This window comes from Coturnix japonica, chromosome 2 (assembly GCF_001577835.2).
Source record: "Coturnix japonica isolate 7356 chromosome 2, Coturnix japonica 2.1, whole genome shotgun sequence".
Taxonomy (NCBI): domain Eukaryota; kingdom Metazoa; phylum Chordata; class Aves; order Galliformes; family Phasianidae; genus Coturnix; species Coturnix japonica.
The window spans coordinates 1900198-1917570 of record NC_029517.1 but is presented as its reverse complement, the minus strand read 5'-3'; the positions used below and the strand labels follow the sequence as shown (position 1 = coordinate 1917570).

At 44.0% G+C, this 17373-nt stretch overlaps 1 protein-coding gene across 1 annotated transcript in view; it reads left to right on the top strand.

Annotated features, from left to right (window-relative positions):
• The window catches only part of LOC107308835 (obscurin), a 155929-nt gene that overhangs the window by 82234 nt on the left and 56322 nt on the right, over window positions 1–17373 (top strand). Inside the window, 13 exon segments of the mRNA XM_032442807.1 lie at window positions 330–596; window positions 1349–1621; window positions 2002–2268; window positions 4188–4454; window positions 4838–5107; window positions 5705–5971; window positions 6886–7152; window positions 8334–8600; window positions 8861–9133; window positions 12210–12476; window positions 14559–14831; window positions 15175–15447; window positions 16514–16801. Of these exon segments, the coding sequence (XP_032298698.1) occupies window positions 330–596; window positions 1349–1621; window positions 2002–2268; window positions 4188–4454; window positions 4838–5107; window positions 5705–5971; window positions 6886–7152; window positions 8334–8600; window positions 8861–9133; window positions 12210–12476; window positions 14559–14831; window positions 15175–15447; window positions 16514–16801 (3519 nt within the window).

Here is a 17373-nt window from a genome sequence, read left to right as displayed (position 1 = left end):
CTCAAATCTTTGCAACTGCTGTTAGAAGTCAAATATTTATAGCTTTAACCAGAAAGCACCAAGTTCTGCTCAGTCAAGATCTTTTTGTGTGGGAGTTTTCAATATCCAGAGCAGATCCTAGAGGATATAATGAAAGATACCTTTGGGAACAAACACATTTGGGAAGTTTTCTCTCCCTTTCTGGATATACAGAACTTATCATATATTCACTTAAAGCAAACTTGTTCTGCAGCTTCAGACCCTGAGTGCCTTGTGATGAGTTGTCCAGACCTGACACTCATTCATCCAAGCTAACAGTTCATGCATTCATTGCCTTTCTCACTTTGCAGCCATCAAGCCCCGGCTGAAGCAGCAGCTGAAGAATGAAGAAGTTGAGGTGGGAGGGACAGCTAAGCTGCGCTGTGAGATTTCTATAAGCAAAGCAGAAGTGGAATGGAAGAAAGATGGAGTCGTGCTTCACTCAAGTTCCAAGTATGAAATGTGGCAGCAGGGCACCATCCGTGAGCTGCGTGTTCACCATCTGGAGCCTGGTGATGCAGGAGAATACACCTGCAAGGCTGGAGATGAGACAACCTCTGCGAAGCTGACCGTGAAAGGCAAGAGATGCTTACTGGAGCAAGGGGATTTTCACTTTAAGATAATAAGATTTGGAAACAACCCTGCTACTATTATGTTAAATGCATGTAGGGCACAGGAAGGGTCTTGTGAAGTAGTATGAAATCTTGTTGTCTATGACTGAAGTGAGGCAAGGAGTCCCTTGGTGGGCAGGCAAGGATAATGCAGCTGTCAGTTTTGACTTGGGGCTTGAATTGTTTGCTTGGCATCTGAGTGAGCCGATGGCTCACTTCTAGCTTCCAGTCACATGGCAGCATTACAGGCAGAGCTCGTCCTGCTGGCCATGCTCTTTTTAGTGCATCCTGGGATCCCATTGTCCTTCTTGGCCATAGGGGCACACTGCTGGTCCATGGCCAGTTCTTCCTCCCCAGGAGCAAGACTCTACATTTGTTCTTGTTAAACCTCATCAGGTTCCTCCCTACCCAAATCTTTAGTCTGTCCAGGTTAAATGGTAATTGTCATATAACTAAATACACTGAAAGGAATCAAATGACAGAGTTCAAAACATAATTTGAGAGGCTATGACGTCCTCATCCTTGGAGGAAGTCAATAAAACTCAACTGGACACAGCACTGAGCAACATGCTGTGAGCTGGCCTTGTTCTGGGCAGTGGTTAGTGGGCATGGTGGGGATGGGTAGATGGTTGGAAGTGGTGATCTTAGAGATCTTTTCTGACTCAAGTGATTCTATGATTTGGTCCATATTTTCCATTTTATACGTTGACTGTTTGCAGAGCCTGATGTGACCATTGTGAGTCACCTAAAGGACATGGTGGTGTTTGAAGGGGACGATGTCACGTTTCAGTGCCAGGTGTCTCATGAGAATGCAAGGGATGTGGAATGGAAGTTACAGGATGTTGCTCTGCAAAATAATGAGATGAATGAGATCTCGGTGGAGAAAGGGAAGATCCACAAGCTGACACTGAGGAAGGTGACTGAGCAGGACATTGGCACCATCACTTTCCGAGTGGGACCATACACGTCCACAGCAGAGCTGACAGTAAAAGGTAAAGTATTCCATGATGCAATAAAGACCTGTGATAACAGGAGACGTTTTGCTTTTGCATATACTAATAGCAAATTAAAGGCCACTGTTCACTTCTTGTTAGCTCATGTTAGCAATGTGCTTGTGCTTCAGTGCACATGTGATGCACTGATGTGTTCTTATATGTTGTCATCGCTATGGATGGAAAGTGGAGAAATCACTGTTTTTAGCATCCTGAAGCTAAGTATTTGTGAGTGGGTTTCATTGGAAATCCATTCACTTCTTTAATGCCCCCAAAATATAGAAGTTAAAGTATTTGCTTAACTGCAGCTGTCATTTTTTAACAGTAGGTGAGGAAAATAAAGATGGCTGTTAATTCCTTCACTGTGTTTGCAATTTCAGTTCCACCTCCAGTCTTTAAGAAGAAATTACAGAACACAGAATTCCAGGAAGAGGAAACAGCCGTCCTGCACTGTGAGCTCTCCCAGCCTAATGTTGCCGTGAAGTGGAAGAAGGATGCCCAGGTGATTTCCTCAAGCTCCAAATATGAAATCAGACAGGAGGGAACAATCCACACTTTAAAGATTTATCACCTAAAACCAGAAGACTCGGGCAAATACAGCTGTGATAATGGAAATGAGCAAACGACAGCCATTTTATCTGTAAAAGGTAGGTTGGTTTGCTTTGTTTTGTTTTTAAGATGAGAAGCTCCTTCCACTTTCTTGGCTAAGTACTAATGAGTGAGTATTATCTACAGTCTTGGCTTCAACTTTACTGACACAAAGCAGCTGAGTCCTTTTGTTTTCAGAAGCTATTTCCTCCTATTCCAGGCATAGTAACTTCTTCCACTATTCTAGACCCAAGGTTCTCTTTATGCTCACTCTGAAGACCAACCTTGGAACTAAAGTTATCGTGATACCATTTTGTTTCTCAGCCACCTTTATTTTTTGAGCTGTGATCCCAACTGGGCAACAGGTGCCTAGGATTTAAAGTGCTCAAAGTTACCTGGACTCTCAATTGTAGCTGAAGAGTGAGGTACCTAAGGAATTTTATTGCCTATGGTCTTAAATACAACTTAAATGTGCCAGTGTATCCATTTAAAAAGATCTAGCCTGCTACAAATACAGTCTTTTCCTGAGCTATGAGATCAGCTGAAATAATAAGGAGCCAGGAAATTCTTGTGAAGTGTCATCTTTTGAAATACCTCTTGAGGACATATTGCCCATGATGGATGTGCAGCTGCTTACTATCACACCAAATCCAGGATCCAGTGATGCCAGAATATTGGCACTGTAAGTCCATTCTCTAACAGTGGCTGCCCTGCTGTGTTCCTGTGTGTGGTCACAGCCATTCCAGCACTCTTAGAAAAGAAACTCCAAAACCAGGAAGCTGAGGAAGGTTCTGCAGTTACTCTTCATGCTGAACTCTTCAAACTCAACATGCCACTTAGGTGGAAAAAAGAGTCAGTCTTGCTCCAGGCCAGCAACAAGTATGAGATGAAGCAGATGGGCTCTGCTGTGGAGCTACTGATCTACAGCTGAAGGATGCTGGAGACAACACCTGCTGGTGATGAGCAAACTATGGCATCCTTGTTAGTGAAAGGTGAAATGAGGTTTCACTTCACCTTTTGGGGAGCTCTAGGTTAATTTAGGGATTCTACATCTAAGACTTAAGAGCACTGTAATAAGAGTTTGTTCCTTTTTTCTGAGATGAAGGTTTCTCATTCAACAGTGATGCAGCTGACAGACTAGATGTTCATAAAGCTTGTCTGTCAAGATATTATTTCTGTTCTCCTTTTTCATTTCTTGGTTCTTAAGAGTCGTTGGACTGCAGAAATTATGTGCACAATGGGATGCCCTTCCTGCAAATGCAGCTGTAAAACAATCTGACTCAAGCCATTGCCTAACTGTCCCATAGAGTACATCATCCATTCCTATGCCATCTACAGGCATCTTCATAGCTCTCTCTTTGTATATATATCACTCAGTTCCTATGAATTAACCGTGTTCTCTATAGTCCCACCCCTTACCTTTGTAAATCTCAGTTCAGCCATTTCCATGAAGCTACCATGGCTCTTCTGTGTAACTGGGCCCAAGGAACACACAAGTTCTACACATTGTATGTAAATCAACCCACCAAAGCTCTGTCTACACCCAGCAGTGTTTATACATGCATACAGGAATGTCCAGACATTGTTTCTCCTCTGGGTCCAGTTTTCAAATGAAAGCCTTTATATCATGATCTTTTTCCATGCGCCCTCCTATATAGCCAAGAACTTGGATATCAGGGATAGGCATTTGAGTTGTGACTATGACATGCCCATTTGGAGATACACACACTTAGATGCCCAAGAGTCAACAACTGTGGCCATGCCATTGTAAAGTGAAATGTATTCCTAGAGGTGGTCAGTGTGCACAGTGCCCATTGGGGAGCACAGAGTGCTTGGTGAAATCTAGTGCTTTTTTTTTCCCTCTTCCTCTTTTATGCCTTCAGGTCATTGAGTTTTAATTGTCTGGAATGGCCCTACAGTTTCACTATACGCAGTCAACAATGAAACCCTTTTTTTCCTCTGATTTCTCTTGGTTTAGCTTTGCCGGTAATCGTCACAAAACCTCTCCAGAACCAGCAAGCTGAAGAAGGTGGCACCGTCACTTTAAGCTGTGAAATCTCAAAATCAAATGCCACTGTGCAGTGGAAGAAGGCCGGGAAAGTGCTGCGACCAAGCAATAAATACAAGATGCACCAAGCTGGGTCTGTGGCTGAGCTGACGATTCTCAACTTGAGTGAAGCTGATGCTGGGGAGTACATGTGTGATACTGGGGACCAGCAAAGCACTGCAGTCGTGCATGTGAAAGGTAGGACTTTGTGTGGGGAAGAGCTGAACAGAGCTCATTACTATGGCAGTGACACACGATTAAGAAATTTGACAGCTTGTCGTTGTCCTGTGCCCAAACTGATTCATAGGGATTTTGGAGATAAGGGTGGTTTCAAGAGAACAGAGCTGCTTGTTTCTAGAGAGTCAGAAACAGAAATCATGACCTTATGGTTTTATGTTAATGTCAACCATTCAAATCTCTTGACAGTGCTTTCAAAATATGTATGTTGTATTATAAATGTAGTGTGTCTTGTGGGTATTAGTTCTTTCAAATAATACAGTACTGTCAAGAATGAGTATAACACAGTGTTTAACCTGGAAAAATAAGAAGTATCACTTGAACGTAGCTATCTTTCCATAAAGAACCAGCAGCAACCATTGTGGAGATGCTGAAGGATGTCACTTCATATGAAGGGGAAGATGCAGTGTTTGAATGCAGATTGTCCCGGGAAACAACTCAAGATGCTCAGTGGTTCCTGGGGGATGTTCCTCTGCAATCCAATGAAATGAATGAGATCAAAGTCCAAGGGACACGTCACACTTTGATCCTGAGGAAGGTGACACTAGAAGATTGTGGACCCATCAGCTTCAAAGTCGGGCAGCACACTACAGGGGCACAGCTAACAGTCCAAGGTGAGACATTTACCAAAAGAAAGGATTTAGAAAGTACTGGTGAGCACTGTCAGTGTTGCCTTAGCTTTTGTCATTGTATTTTGGAGGAAGGATCTCTGCAAATCTTGGGAAATTCATCTAACACAGTTTAGGCATTTAAGAGTTAGATGTTGTGCGTGCCTGAGCCAGTCATTTCAGACCTCTTTATAGTCTGGAGTGAAGCAGATATCCTTTGAGGACAAGTCAACCTTTCTTCAAACTAGCATCCAAGATACATTAAAATCAATGCTGAAGAACATCAAGAATAGTTTCTGGATTCATTTCCCACTTGTGAAGTTTTCAGATCCTTGCCCTGATTTGGAAAGGTTGGCCATGTCAATGCCTTATCTTATTTGTTCCTCTTCTAACTGGTTCCAAATGAAACTATGACAGAAACACGGGTTGGAAGGGACCTCTGGGGGATCATCAAGTCCATCCCCCAAAAAAGCAGTAGGTTGCACAGGAAAACATCTGGGCAGGTTTTGAACATCTCCAGGGGAGGCCGTAAGCATACAGTTCTGATCTCAGGCCGGTGCTGGATTCCACACATGCAGCAGTGTTTGCATCTCTTCTCCGCAGCTGCTCCGATCACCTTTGTGAAGGCCCTCCACAGCCTGGAGCTGCAGGAGGGTGGCACAGCCCAATTGTGCTGCGAGGTGTCCCGGCCCGACATCCCCGTACAGTGGAAGAAAGGCACATCTGTCATCCACTCCAGCCAGAAGTGCAGCATCAAGCAGGATGGGAATGTGCACACGTTGGTCATTCACGATTTAGACTGTGGGGACTCAGGAGAATACAGCTGTCACACAGCTGATGGGAAGACCACTGCCAGACTAGAAGTGAAAGGTATGATTTCCTCTTTGCTCAGCAGCTCTGAGACAACAACTGAAGGAGGACGTTGCGCTCTTTGGAGCATCCTAGTATTAGAAAGGCACTATGGTTATGGAATAATGGAGCAGAGGTCACAAAGCTTGTCATGGGACTGGAGAAGGTGAAGTATCAGGAGGGGCAGGGGCAGCTGGGTTTGTTCAGCTTGAGGAAAAGAAGGTTGAAGGAGGATCTCATTGGTGTCTGCAAATGTCTGTTAGGTGCCTGCAGAGAAGAGAGAGAGACAGACCTTTATTAGGGTGTGCAAACTGATGAGAGACAAGAAGCACAAGTTAATTGAGAGAAATGCAGATTAGGGAGGTAAAACACAGCTTTTATGATGAGGGGTAGACAGATGATGGAGTGGTGACACGAAGAGGTGGAGGAATTCCTTCCATGGAAGAACTCCAGAGGTCCCCCCAGCTTTAACCATTCCCTAGCTGGTCCTTTCCTGCGTGATCTGAAATTGTTCTTGAAATGGTCTTGAAATGTCTTGTTTGAGAACTCCTATCTGTTTCATTGTCTTATTTTTGGATGAAAAACCATTTGGGCTTCAAAAAGGATTATTGAAATTAGTTGGGAATTCTTTTTGAAAAAACATAAAACAAACAAAAAAAAACCATTTAGGATATAGGGAAAGAAATTGTGGAATTCCCGTGGAATTGGATTTTTTCCTGCTGGTTAACTCTATCCCTTCTCCTCCTTTGTCTGGCTTGAAAATAGACATCCCTCTTACCCAGGTAAACAAAGCCAGAACTGCACATGGACTTCATTTTTGGCACTACCACTCCAGTTCTTACCAGTACAAGGTGTTTTGTCTTGTCAACAAAACGGTCCTCTATTTTCTATCTGTTTTGCCTGTTTATTCTCTTTGCACTGTTCCCCCCTTGAAGCCCAACCCGTGCTTTTCAAACACCGGCTGAAAAACGAGGAGGTGGAGGAAGGGCGCACTGCTGTGTTGCACTGTGAGCTGACAAAACCCAACGCACCCGTGGAGTGGAGGAAAGGAGATACGGTGCTGCATTCAGGTGACAAGTATGAGATCCGGCAAGAGGGGACGCATGTTGAGCTCTTCATCTATGATGCCGAGGCTCAGGATGTGGGTGATTACACGTGTGACTCAGGGGATCAACAGACCACCGCATTGTTGCAAGTCAAAGGTAGGGGAAGCCTTGATGTAAGCCAGAAAAGCTGTGGCTGCCTTCTATAGAATTGAAATCATAGATCCATAGAATCACCAAGGTTGGAAAAGGCCTCCAAGATCATTCATCAAACCACCCGTCTATCACCTGTATTTCCCCACTAATGGAAATTTAATCGCTAACACTCTGTGAATTCAGAGTACAGGAATGGTTTTGATCTTAGGTCTGCTCTTTAAAGAAGAATGCAGGCCCATTTTAAATGAAGATGTTACAGCTATTTCTGCCTGAGCAGCACTAGATCTGTGGCTCTGTGTCTTTTTCTAGTGGCTATTCTTCTTGATTGTAGAGTTTTATTCATTTTACACTGAGTGCTGTGCAACAGGATCATGCTTCTAGATCCTGAGCTTAGCACCCCATAGCCAGTGTTCTGCACTACAAGAAAAACACTGAGGTGCTGGAGAGTGCACATGGAAGGGCAAGAGAACTGTGAAAGGTTTGGAGCACAGTCCAATGGGGGACTGTGAGGGAAATATGGTTCAGGCTGGAGAAGAGGAGGCTCACGGGAGCCCTTATCACTCTCTAGAACACCTTGAAGAGAGATTGTAGTGAGGTGGAGGTTGGTCTCTTCTCTCAGGTATCAGTGATAGAATGAGAAGTGATGGCCTCAAGTTGCACTATGGAAGGTTCAGGTTGGATATTAGGAACAACTTCTCCCAAAGAGTGGTAATAGGCTGCCCAGGGGGTTGGTGGAGTCACCATCCCTGGAGGTGTTCCAGAACCCTGGAGATGTGGCACTGAGGGATGTGGTCAGTGGATATGATGGGGGTGGGTTGATGGTTGGACTGGGGATCCTGGAGATCTTTTCCAACCTGAATGAGTCTATGGTTCTTCTCAGTGTGTCGTTTCAGTGGTTAAATGCTGCTATTGGTAGTTTTTTCCCTCTAATCATTTACAGTGAATATTGTGGGTATGCACAGGTGAAACCCCTTAGCCTGTGACCTCTGCTAGTCCTATACTGAGCAGTGGTCATCTTCACATCATCAGTGTCCAGGGCACAATCCCAGAGTCCCTCTCTGGGCTTGGCATTGTCCTCAGGGAGCTGTGGTTCATAAAGGTGGGGAATGCCAAGCTGCAGAAAACTGCATGCAAGTCTCTCACCTCTGGGCACTGTCACTGTTGAGGCTGCTTCTCTACTGCAGTACTACCCGTGCTGTTTAAGGAAGAGCTGAAAAATGTGGAGTCTGAAGAAGGGGGAACAGCTATCTTGCGCTGCGAGATTTCCAAGCCAGATGCTCCCGTTGAGTGGAGAAAAGGAGGGGTGGTCATTCAGCCCAGTGCGAAGTACGAAATGAAGCTGAAGGGCTGCACTGCGGAGCTGATCATCCATGGCGTGGAGCTCGATGACTGTGGGGATTACACCTGTAGCACCGGATATGAGATCACCACAGGTTCTGTGTATGTGCAAGGTAAGATGAAGGCTGGCGGGAGTGCCCTGGTTTTGCTGCCTGAACTTTTTACTCCACGATCTTTGGCAGTAACTGTCCAAACTTGTCTCGGATGCAAACCAATGGAATTCAGTTCATTTTTGTCCCTGATTTAAGTGACAATACAAACATTTATTTTCAAGTTGAGATCTGATTAATGCTTATAAATTATCACAGGAAGGAACTTGTGTATGCTCACGCTTTTCTTTTCCTTTGGCACCTTCTCTTGCTCTGTTATGCAGAAGAAGAAGCAGTCATAGTTTCTGGGTTAAAGAACACAGACGTCTTTGTGGGTGAGTCGGCCACTTTCACCTGTGAGCTGTCGCACCCAGGCGTGAAGAACGTGCAGTGGTGGCTCGACGGATCTCCCCTTCACAACAACTTTGTGACTGAAATCTCTGAGCAGGACGGGATAATCCACACTTTAACCCTAAATGATGTGGCTTGCCACGACTCAGGCACTGTCACCTTCAGAGCTGGTTCTCTTATATCTTCAGCCAAATTATTAGTCAAAGGTATTTTGTTGTCAGAAAGACAGATGGCCACCTCTGGAATTGCTCAGTGTGCAAGTGCTTCTGCCTTCCTGGCTACCCTTACTAAATCTCTCCACTATTTCTCTGTGGCATGATAGTCCTGCAGCTCTGCGCTTCACTAGGACAACCATACTCAGTCCAGAAGTCTTGTAGGTACAACCACATCAACGCCTCAATGGCTGAGGTGAGGAAGGGTTGCAGGGTCAGGACTATTGCTTGTACTGCACATCTCAACAGAGCTGAACCAATACAGGAGAAGAAAGTGTGCTTTCACCTCAGTGGTAGTGCCTGAATTTTTCATCTCCCTTCAACTTTTTTCCTTATAATACCACAATTAACCAAGACAAGGCCTTGTGCTCATATGCTGATGGCTTCAGAGCTCACTCTTGAAACCAGATGGTATATGACATTGCTGCATCACAGTGTGGCAAAGTGGGCCACGTTTGTTGATATGCCAGAATGCTAATGGTCATCGTTGCACTAGCAAAGTCTTGTCTGTTGGGTGAATGTTGGTTCTCATTTGGTAAGGGTAGCCACAAACTGCAAATAACACTGAGCTCCAGACTTCATGGTAAAGCAAGCTGCTCCCTGTTCAGTCCTTTTATAGCCATTGAAAAAAGTTGTTATTTTTTGGAAAAAAGTAACACTTATTCCTTGCTTGGAAATGGGATTTTTGTATAAAGAGATAGAAGGCGTTAGATGTTCTTTATTAAAATCTGCTCTCATGCTGTAAGTGTTCACCATAATGATCCACAGTGTGTCACTGAGTCACAGAGTGATGTCTCCTTCTCTGTCTAATGGTGACTCTCATGCATTCAGGAAATTTATCTCCATGCATTGATAAAATGCCAAATTATTTGTTTCTAACATCAGAATCGTGCAGCGTTGAGGCAGTCTGTCAAAGCCAAGGAGCACCTGTCCTTGCATATAGATTTTGTGTTTCACATTTCAAGAAGCAAAATATGGTCCCAGGCTTTCTAGGCAAAGAACTCCTCTGGGCATAAGGCATAAAATAAATCCAGGTGCATCAATTAGGTTTTCTATTCAGCCAAATAAGGGGCTCCAAAGAAATTTGAATTTCATATAATCACAGATTTTTCTCATGTTGGAAGCTTTGGAGATTATCCCATAGCTCACACTTTCTACACATGAGGATACTTTGTGCTTCTTTCTGTTAAGGCAAAATTTCTTTAGTGTAATCCTGGTACCAAATGACAATAATTGGATTGGGAGGAAGGCAGTTTTAAAACACCCCTGTTACACTGTGCTGAATAGGAAAGTAAGAACAAGTCAAATTCTAACCGTGCTTATATAGCAGCCAATTTCCTACACTTCATTTTGGCCAGAAATCTAGAAGCAGATCTTTCTTCAGACTATCACTGTCCTAGAACTGCATTCACTCAGTGACCCATCATGAAGAAACATTTGTGTATATGCAGGGGGAAATGAGAAAAGGTTAAGAGCTGCCTCCTTCTGACCTCCTTGGGCAGGGTGAGGATCACAGCCCTGCTGTGACCTTTTGGCTCCTAAGGCTCAAGGAGCTTCCTTCTATTGGGTCCGCCAAGGGCTTAGCCCACTGGTGGGACATTGCCATTGAAACTGGGACTCATTCCGTCTTCAAGACCACAGGTAACATTTGCTGTGAGGAGAGTGTCTGCATCCCATGAAATGGGATGGTAGCGTATTCATCTGGTTGTAAAGACGCCTCTGGCTTCTTCAGTCCTGGTGTAACAAAACATCTCCAGGCTCTGCCATGGACGCCTCCTCTCCATTCACACACTTGCAGACACAGCGAATGGTGGAGGGAGACTTAGAGAGCAGGATTAAGACGTGGAAAAAATTTCTAAGAGATGTTAGTAAAAGCAGCTTTGCTTCCCAGGGTCTTCCAGTAACGCACTAAGCCCTCCACCTGCTTCACCAGTTTCAACAGGAGCATTCAGACAGAGTTGCGGTGTGGTTTATTCTGGCTGATCTGTGGTCAGAACAGTCTGGAAGTAAAGGACAGTTACTAGCCTTCTCTGTCATCTTTTTAAGCTGAGCTGCATTATCAGTAGCCCAACCAAGTTTTTAAAGGAGCTGATGTGGTTCTGCAGCGAAGGATGCTGCAGAGAGGCTTCACTTTTCAGATTTCATAAAGATTTTCCTTTTCAGCATATATATTGCAGTTGTATGCAGGTGATCCAATTTGTACATCTTGGGAGAGACTCCTGGGCTGCTTTGGATGCTCACAGTGCTTGGAGGTTAGATTTACTCTGCTTCTCCAAGAAGCAGAGATGCTCTTTTGAAAGAAGGACTCTGAATGTTTAAAATCAACCCCTTGGATCTCACCATCTTCAGAGGAGCTGCCCACCCAGCTGCTCTCAGCATTTCTCAGGCTCTCAACTTGAGATTGCAGTGGTTGATGGGGGAGCATTCAATAGGTTCACACAGCCGGGTCTCTAGAACGGCTGCTGTGTAGAGCACAAGGTTACCCTTTTCCCCCACATTATGTCTCTCACTGTCACACGATAGGAGTGAATATTTGCATTTGTGTATTGCATTTCTGTTCAGTGAGTGGTTGCAGTCTGTTCCAGAAGGAGCCTCCAATAGGGTTAATGGCACTGAGAGATCATGTACCGCAGGGAACACCTCACTGCAGCCCATCAACTGCACTCTGTCTCAGATTTGCACTCCTGTCATGTTCTGGGAAGCACGATTGTTTCACACCCTATGTGAAACCTCTCATCTAGAGCATCTCAGCAGTGCTGGGAGGAAAATTAGAACTGCAGGGGATCTGGGCAGATGCTCTGCACAGAAGGTCGTGTTTGGGACAGTCAAAGTGCAGGCTGATGGTCCGCTGCCCATTGTGATGGTTACATTCTAATGTGCCAGTTTTGCTTCAGTCACGCTTGATGCTGACACAAGCACAGACTAAACTGCTCATGCCCAGTGTGTCCAGTCAGCTTCCTGCTTGCACTTTCACTCTGCTTGCATCCCTCTGTGCTTGTCAAAAGTCTCTAAGTTACCATTTCCATGAGGATCCACTAATGCATGTCCTTCCTGACGTGTTGGTTGACAGATCCAACCATTGAAGTGGTCAGTCCCATGCAGGATATAACTGTTGATGAAGATGGCACAGCAGAGTTCATATGCCAATATTCTAGGCCAGTGCACGCCATATGGAAGAAAAATGATCAGGAAATACTTGCAGATGGGCAGCGAGTGATTATCGATCAGGACTGGAATGTAAGCATGCTAAAAATTAAACCCACGGTACCAGAAGACAGTGGAGTCTATTCTTGTGAAGCTGAAGGCACCAAAGTGGTGGCTACACTTGATGTTCAAGGTGAGGTCTTCCAGCCAAAGAGGAAGACTATCGTGGTTTCCAACTAAGAGGTGGAAAAATCATGTCAGCATCTTGCAATAAGTGACGCGTTAGAATCTGCTCTTTCGTGTTCATGCCAGTGCTGATAATGATGCTGAAAGTAGCTGGGAGTTATTGGGAACTGAATATGAAACTGTAGCATTTCACTGGAGCTTAGTTCTAATTAACGCTCACTTATTACACCACTTACGCATCGTACCTCTTCCACATGGAACTGCATTTGGCTGCCACATCAGCGCTATGGAATGCCTCCTGCTGAATTATTGTGAACTTACCAATATAATGTTGGCCCAAAGGAATAATAACAATGTTTTTTATGCTGTTACAGAGTGTTTTTTACATGAGTTCTCTAATGTAGCTAATGGATAGCATCAAATTCTTTTTTTATTCCCAACTAAGCTAAAATAGCTTGGGAGTTTACTCATTTCAAATACTGATCACTCAGGAAACACGTTCTCACTTGTAATCAGCATTTGTAAGGGGCCTGAGGACCAGCAGATAAAATTAAGAGTAGGTTTATGACTTGATATCGATGCCTGTTATTTTTTCCCTGTTGTTTGCATATGTAATTTTTGTTCTCAGTCACCAAGTGAATCAGCTCAACCAGCAAGTATAGGGGTTCTGATCTGACTTCTGAATTGCTGTGTTTTGTTTATAAAAATTATGCCTTCTTGTCTAATTAGAGTTGCGAATGCAGAACTTCGGGGTATTATTAACTGTAGCATTTTCTATGTTGATAAACTTTCCATTTTGGGGCTAAAAAAGTGTTAATTAATGTTATGTAAAAGCAACCAGAGGAGGTAGGATCTGCAGTTGTCTGCTTTTCATTGCTAGTGCTCTGAAAAGGCACAAAGAAAAGGCTTGGATTAGTCTTTAAAAATTATACGCTCTCCAAGGCTTACAAAACCCTCAGTGTTCTCCATAGGTATGAATACTGTAAAATACAGAAATGCTTTAGTAGCTCATGCCTTTTTCTGCTATCAAATGAGTAATCAATGCTGTTATTTTACCTTGTATAGAAGAGTTCTGATGTCTCAGGGCATTGGTTTATGTTGTAGATGGCGCTGAGCATTGTATGATATCTGTGTCAATTGTGTCTACCTAATTGTGCATTCCCACTGCTGCGCATATGATTTACCCATGGACTTAGTCTAACAGAAATCACATTTACAAGCACCAGCCTGTGCTTCATTTGGCATCAGGCGGGTTGTTTACCTACAAAGGCCAACAGATGCATGCAGTGACTGCAGGCAAATGGAGCGTATAGACACGGGCACATTCCTGACCACACAATTAACTGCACATGCATGAGAAAATAAATCTAATCCTTTACCAGTGAGCCTTAGTAATGATTCAGAATCTTACAGTTGAAAATCCTTCTAATATAGATTTCAATTCTTTGTGTGTTTCCATGAGGCAGACATGCAAAATATATTAACTCAGATGGCAGGGGTTCTTTTGCCAGCTATAATACTCTCTTGTTTTACATGAGAGGGAGTAAGGCTGCATCATGAGCAGTCAGTTAGTTGACATCTCCCTAGTTCTGATGGCAATTACACTGCCTGGGAGAACTGTGAGAAATATTTCCTCTTGTGAGACTGAAGAAATTTGATCACGCTTTATCTTCCTGAGCTGTCCCTTCCTATCAACTGTCTGACTGGTTCATAGGAACACTAACATTTTCTGTCTTTATTTGCAAAAATAGAAGTCAAAAGTGGAGGAAGCCTATATGAAATGAGATCCCAGAGGTTTATCATTAGTTTTAAACTATTTATCTCTCTAGTTACAATGTTTTTTTTATATAGAATTGTGTTGGAACCTGGTGGAAAAATAACAGCTAAGGAGTTGGACTTAGTGGTCCTCATGGGTCCCTTCCAACTTGGGCTGTTGTACGATTCCAAGCTAAGCCTTCAAGCAGTTTGTCACATCCCCACCCTTTCCATCATCTTTCCAGCAGTGGGAATCATCTGGTGATCCAAGGCTTGTTGATACTCAGATGTACACAGCAGGCAATTAATGCTGTTGGTTTTCTTTCCTTGCTAGCCAAGAACAGCATTGTCCAGGGCCTGGAGAACGTGGAAGCAGTGGAAGGAGGGGAAGCCTTGTTTGAATGTTACCTTTCTAAGCCTGAGTGCTACAACTACAACTGGCTGATTGATGACGAGCCTGCCAAAACCACAGAAAACACGGAGATGGTTTACTTTGAAAATGGGCGCAGGCATCTGCTGCTGCTGAAGAACCTCACTCTGCAAGACAGCTGCAGGGTGACTTTTATGTGCAGTGATGCAGTGACCTCAGCCTTCCTCACAGTGAAAGGTAACTGTTCGACTTGCATGGGGAGTCTTACCTTTCTGATTGGGAAGGGCAAACGAGCTAGGGACATGTTATGAATGGCAGAGAAGAGGTTCCTTCAGGTATTTCCATTGTATTTTTCTGCTACTTGGAAAAGAAAGGCATTTCTTGGTTAATTTTTGCAAGTTTTATAAAGCTTCAGCCACCAAGGGTGCCATTTGTTCAGGTGATATATGTAACCTCCATTTTAATGATCCCCTTGCTCTCCAATGCCCGTCTGTTCAGAGATTCAACACGAATATCCACCCCCTCTTACCTCTATTTGTTTCTGTGTCTGAAGGTTCTGATTACCTATTTTCCTCTGTAGGATGGCGCCTGCAGATCTTGCAGCCTCTCACGGATGTGGAAGTCTCTCCAGGGCAGAAAGCTACATTCAGTTGTGCTCTAAGTGAAGCTGTGCCAATTAATGAAGTTACCTGGTATTTTAATGATACAGAGATCCAACCAGATGAGAACTGGGAGATACAAGCAGATGGAAACAAATACAAACTTATTCTGAATAAAGCCCAACCACATCATTCAGGAGAGGTGACATTTGCTTCCAGGGAAGCAATTGCATCGGCCAAGTTATCTGTGCTAGGTAAGTCCATTTGTTGTATGTGTCTGTCATTCTAGCCCAGCAGCACTGCAGATGGAATCTCCTCTGGAGCTGAGCTACAACCTCAAATGTTCTAATCTTTGTACTGATTTTTTCTCATTGCCTTCCATGTCCCAAGGTAGCTTTCGTAGTCTAAAAGGGCTCTGCAGAGCAACTTATTGTTTGACCAGCAATAACTGAGCCCATCAGAAAAATTAGACCAGGACAGTGATAGCAGAGATGTTCATCAGCTTTCTTGCACTGTAGTCTTTTTTAAAACATAACACAATTACATGGAAGTCAATTTACGCAGAGTTCAACCTCACCCTCAGCAAACATGTGGATAGAAGGGGGAGTTGTGCTAGAATGCATGTAGAAAAATTAGCAGGGGCAGAATAGAACCCTTTGAAATTTGCTGACCTACTTCAGCACAAAAGCAACCAGTATTCCAGATTACTAAATTGCATGTTACAGTCCTATGGAATTCAGCCACACAACATCCATCTCAAGCTTCAGAGATTAGGAGAGTGAGAACCTCTTGGAGTACTTTTGTGAGTGGAGAAGACAGTATTGCCAGATTCCCTTGTAGGGTGTGTTATACAAACTCTATTCTCATCATGTATTTATTTGTCACTGCCTGATGCTGTGAGTTAGCAATTACGCTTGACTTGCTGTTGAAGTTACCAGTGACTCTGTAATCCAGTGATAACTTGATGTCCATCAACACCAAATCTGAGCTGTATAAAATCAAGGCCCACATATATAGAGTCATCTTTATTTTGAGTTGGGTGAGACAAAGCAACAGGAAAAAGTCACAATAATATATGGCACTGAATGTCTGAGAGGGCAGATGGAAGATGAATACTTGGCACTGTAGATCAGTGCAGAAGAATTCAGTGGCACAGATATTCATCTCATGGTCACATGCACATACACTTGGTTTTATAATAATCCAAACATGGCATTTCTTGTACTTCTGTCTTACTGTTTGTAGAGGGCTCTCAGGTTGCTTTAGTAGAAAGCAATGTTGCTCACACTGTGCATCACTGGACCTCTGTTGTGCCTTCAGCCCATCCCGATCCCCCTGAAGAACCAAAAGTTTTATGTACGAGCAGTCACTCTGTGACTCTGTCTTGGTACAAGCCGCTGAGCGACGGTGGTTGCGACATCCTAGGCTACCAAGTGGAGAGAAAAATCCCAGGTGTTGGCTGGCAGTCATGCAGCAAGAGCGTAATTCAAAGCATGGAGTTTGTGGTGGACAATCTCACTCCAGGCGAACCCTACAGATTCCGCGTCTTGGCTATAAATAAAGTTGGGGCCAGTGAGCCAGCACAGTTCCCTCAAATGGTGCAGCTAGGTGAGAAATGAGAGATGGCCCCATGGAGGACTGCAAGCTGCTGTCGGCCTGTTTCGCATGGCATGTCTGCTTCTCCTGTTCCAGGTATCTCCTGGATGAGTTCAATCAGCAGCATCTTTCAGTGCTTTGCTGCCAACACAATACAGGAGAACAAGCTTGGACAAATTGTTCTGGGCTGCCACAAAGCAAAAACCTGCTGTGTTGTTACTATCCAACACCTTCTCTAAGCTGCATCAAGCTGTCTTGTGCCTGCACTGCATCCATGTGTTGTCCAATCATCATGAGTTCCTTTTCTGGTGGAGCTCAGGTAGAATGAGTCAGAAGGGGCATGTTGGGATGCGTTTGGGTAACCAAGGCTGGTTACTGCTGGCACTGATGTGGGCCTTGGCACTGTTATCTTCTTCACCCATCTTTCTTCATATGATTGCATATCTTCTGTGATAACTCCAACAAAGGAGTACTGGAGAAATCAGTGTCTTTGCTGCCTATTGGTATGACTTTGGAAGTGGAATGGAGAGCCACTCCATCAACCTTTTCTTGCAGCTCCTTCCATGATAACTAAGAGCCCAGTA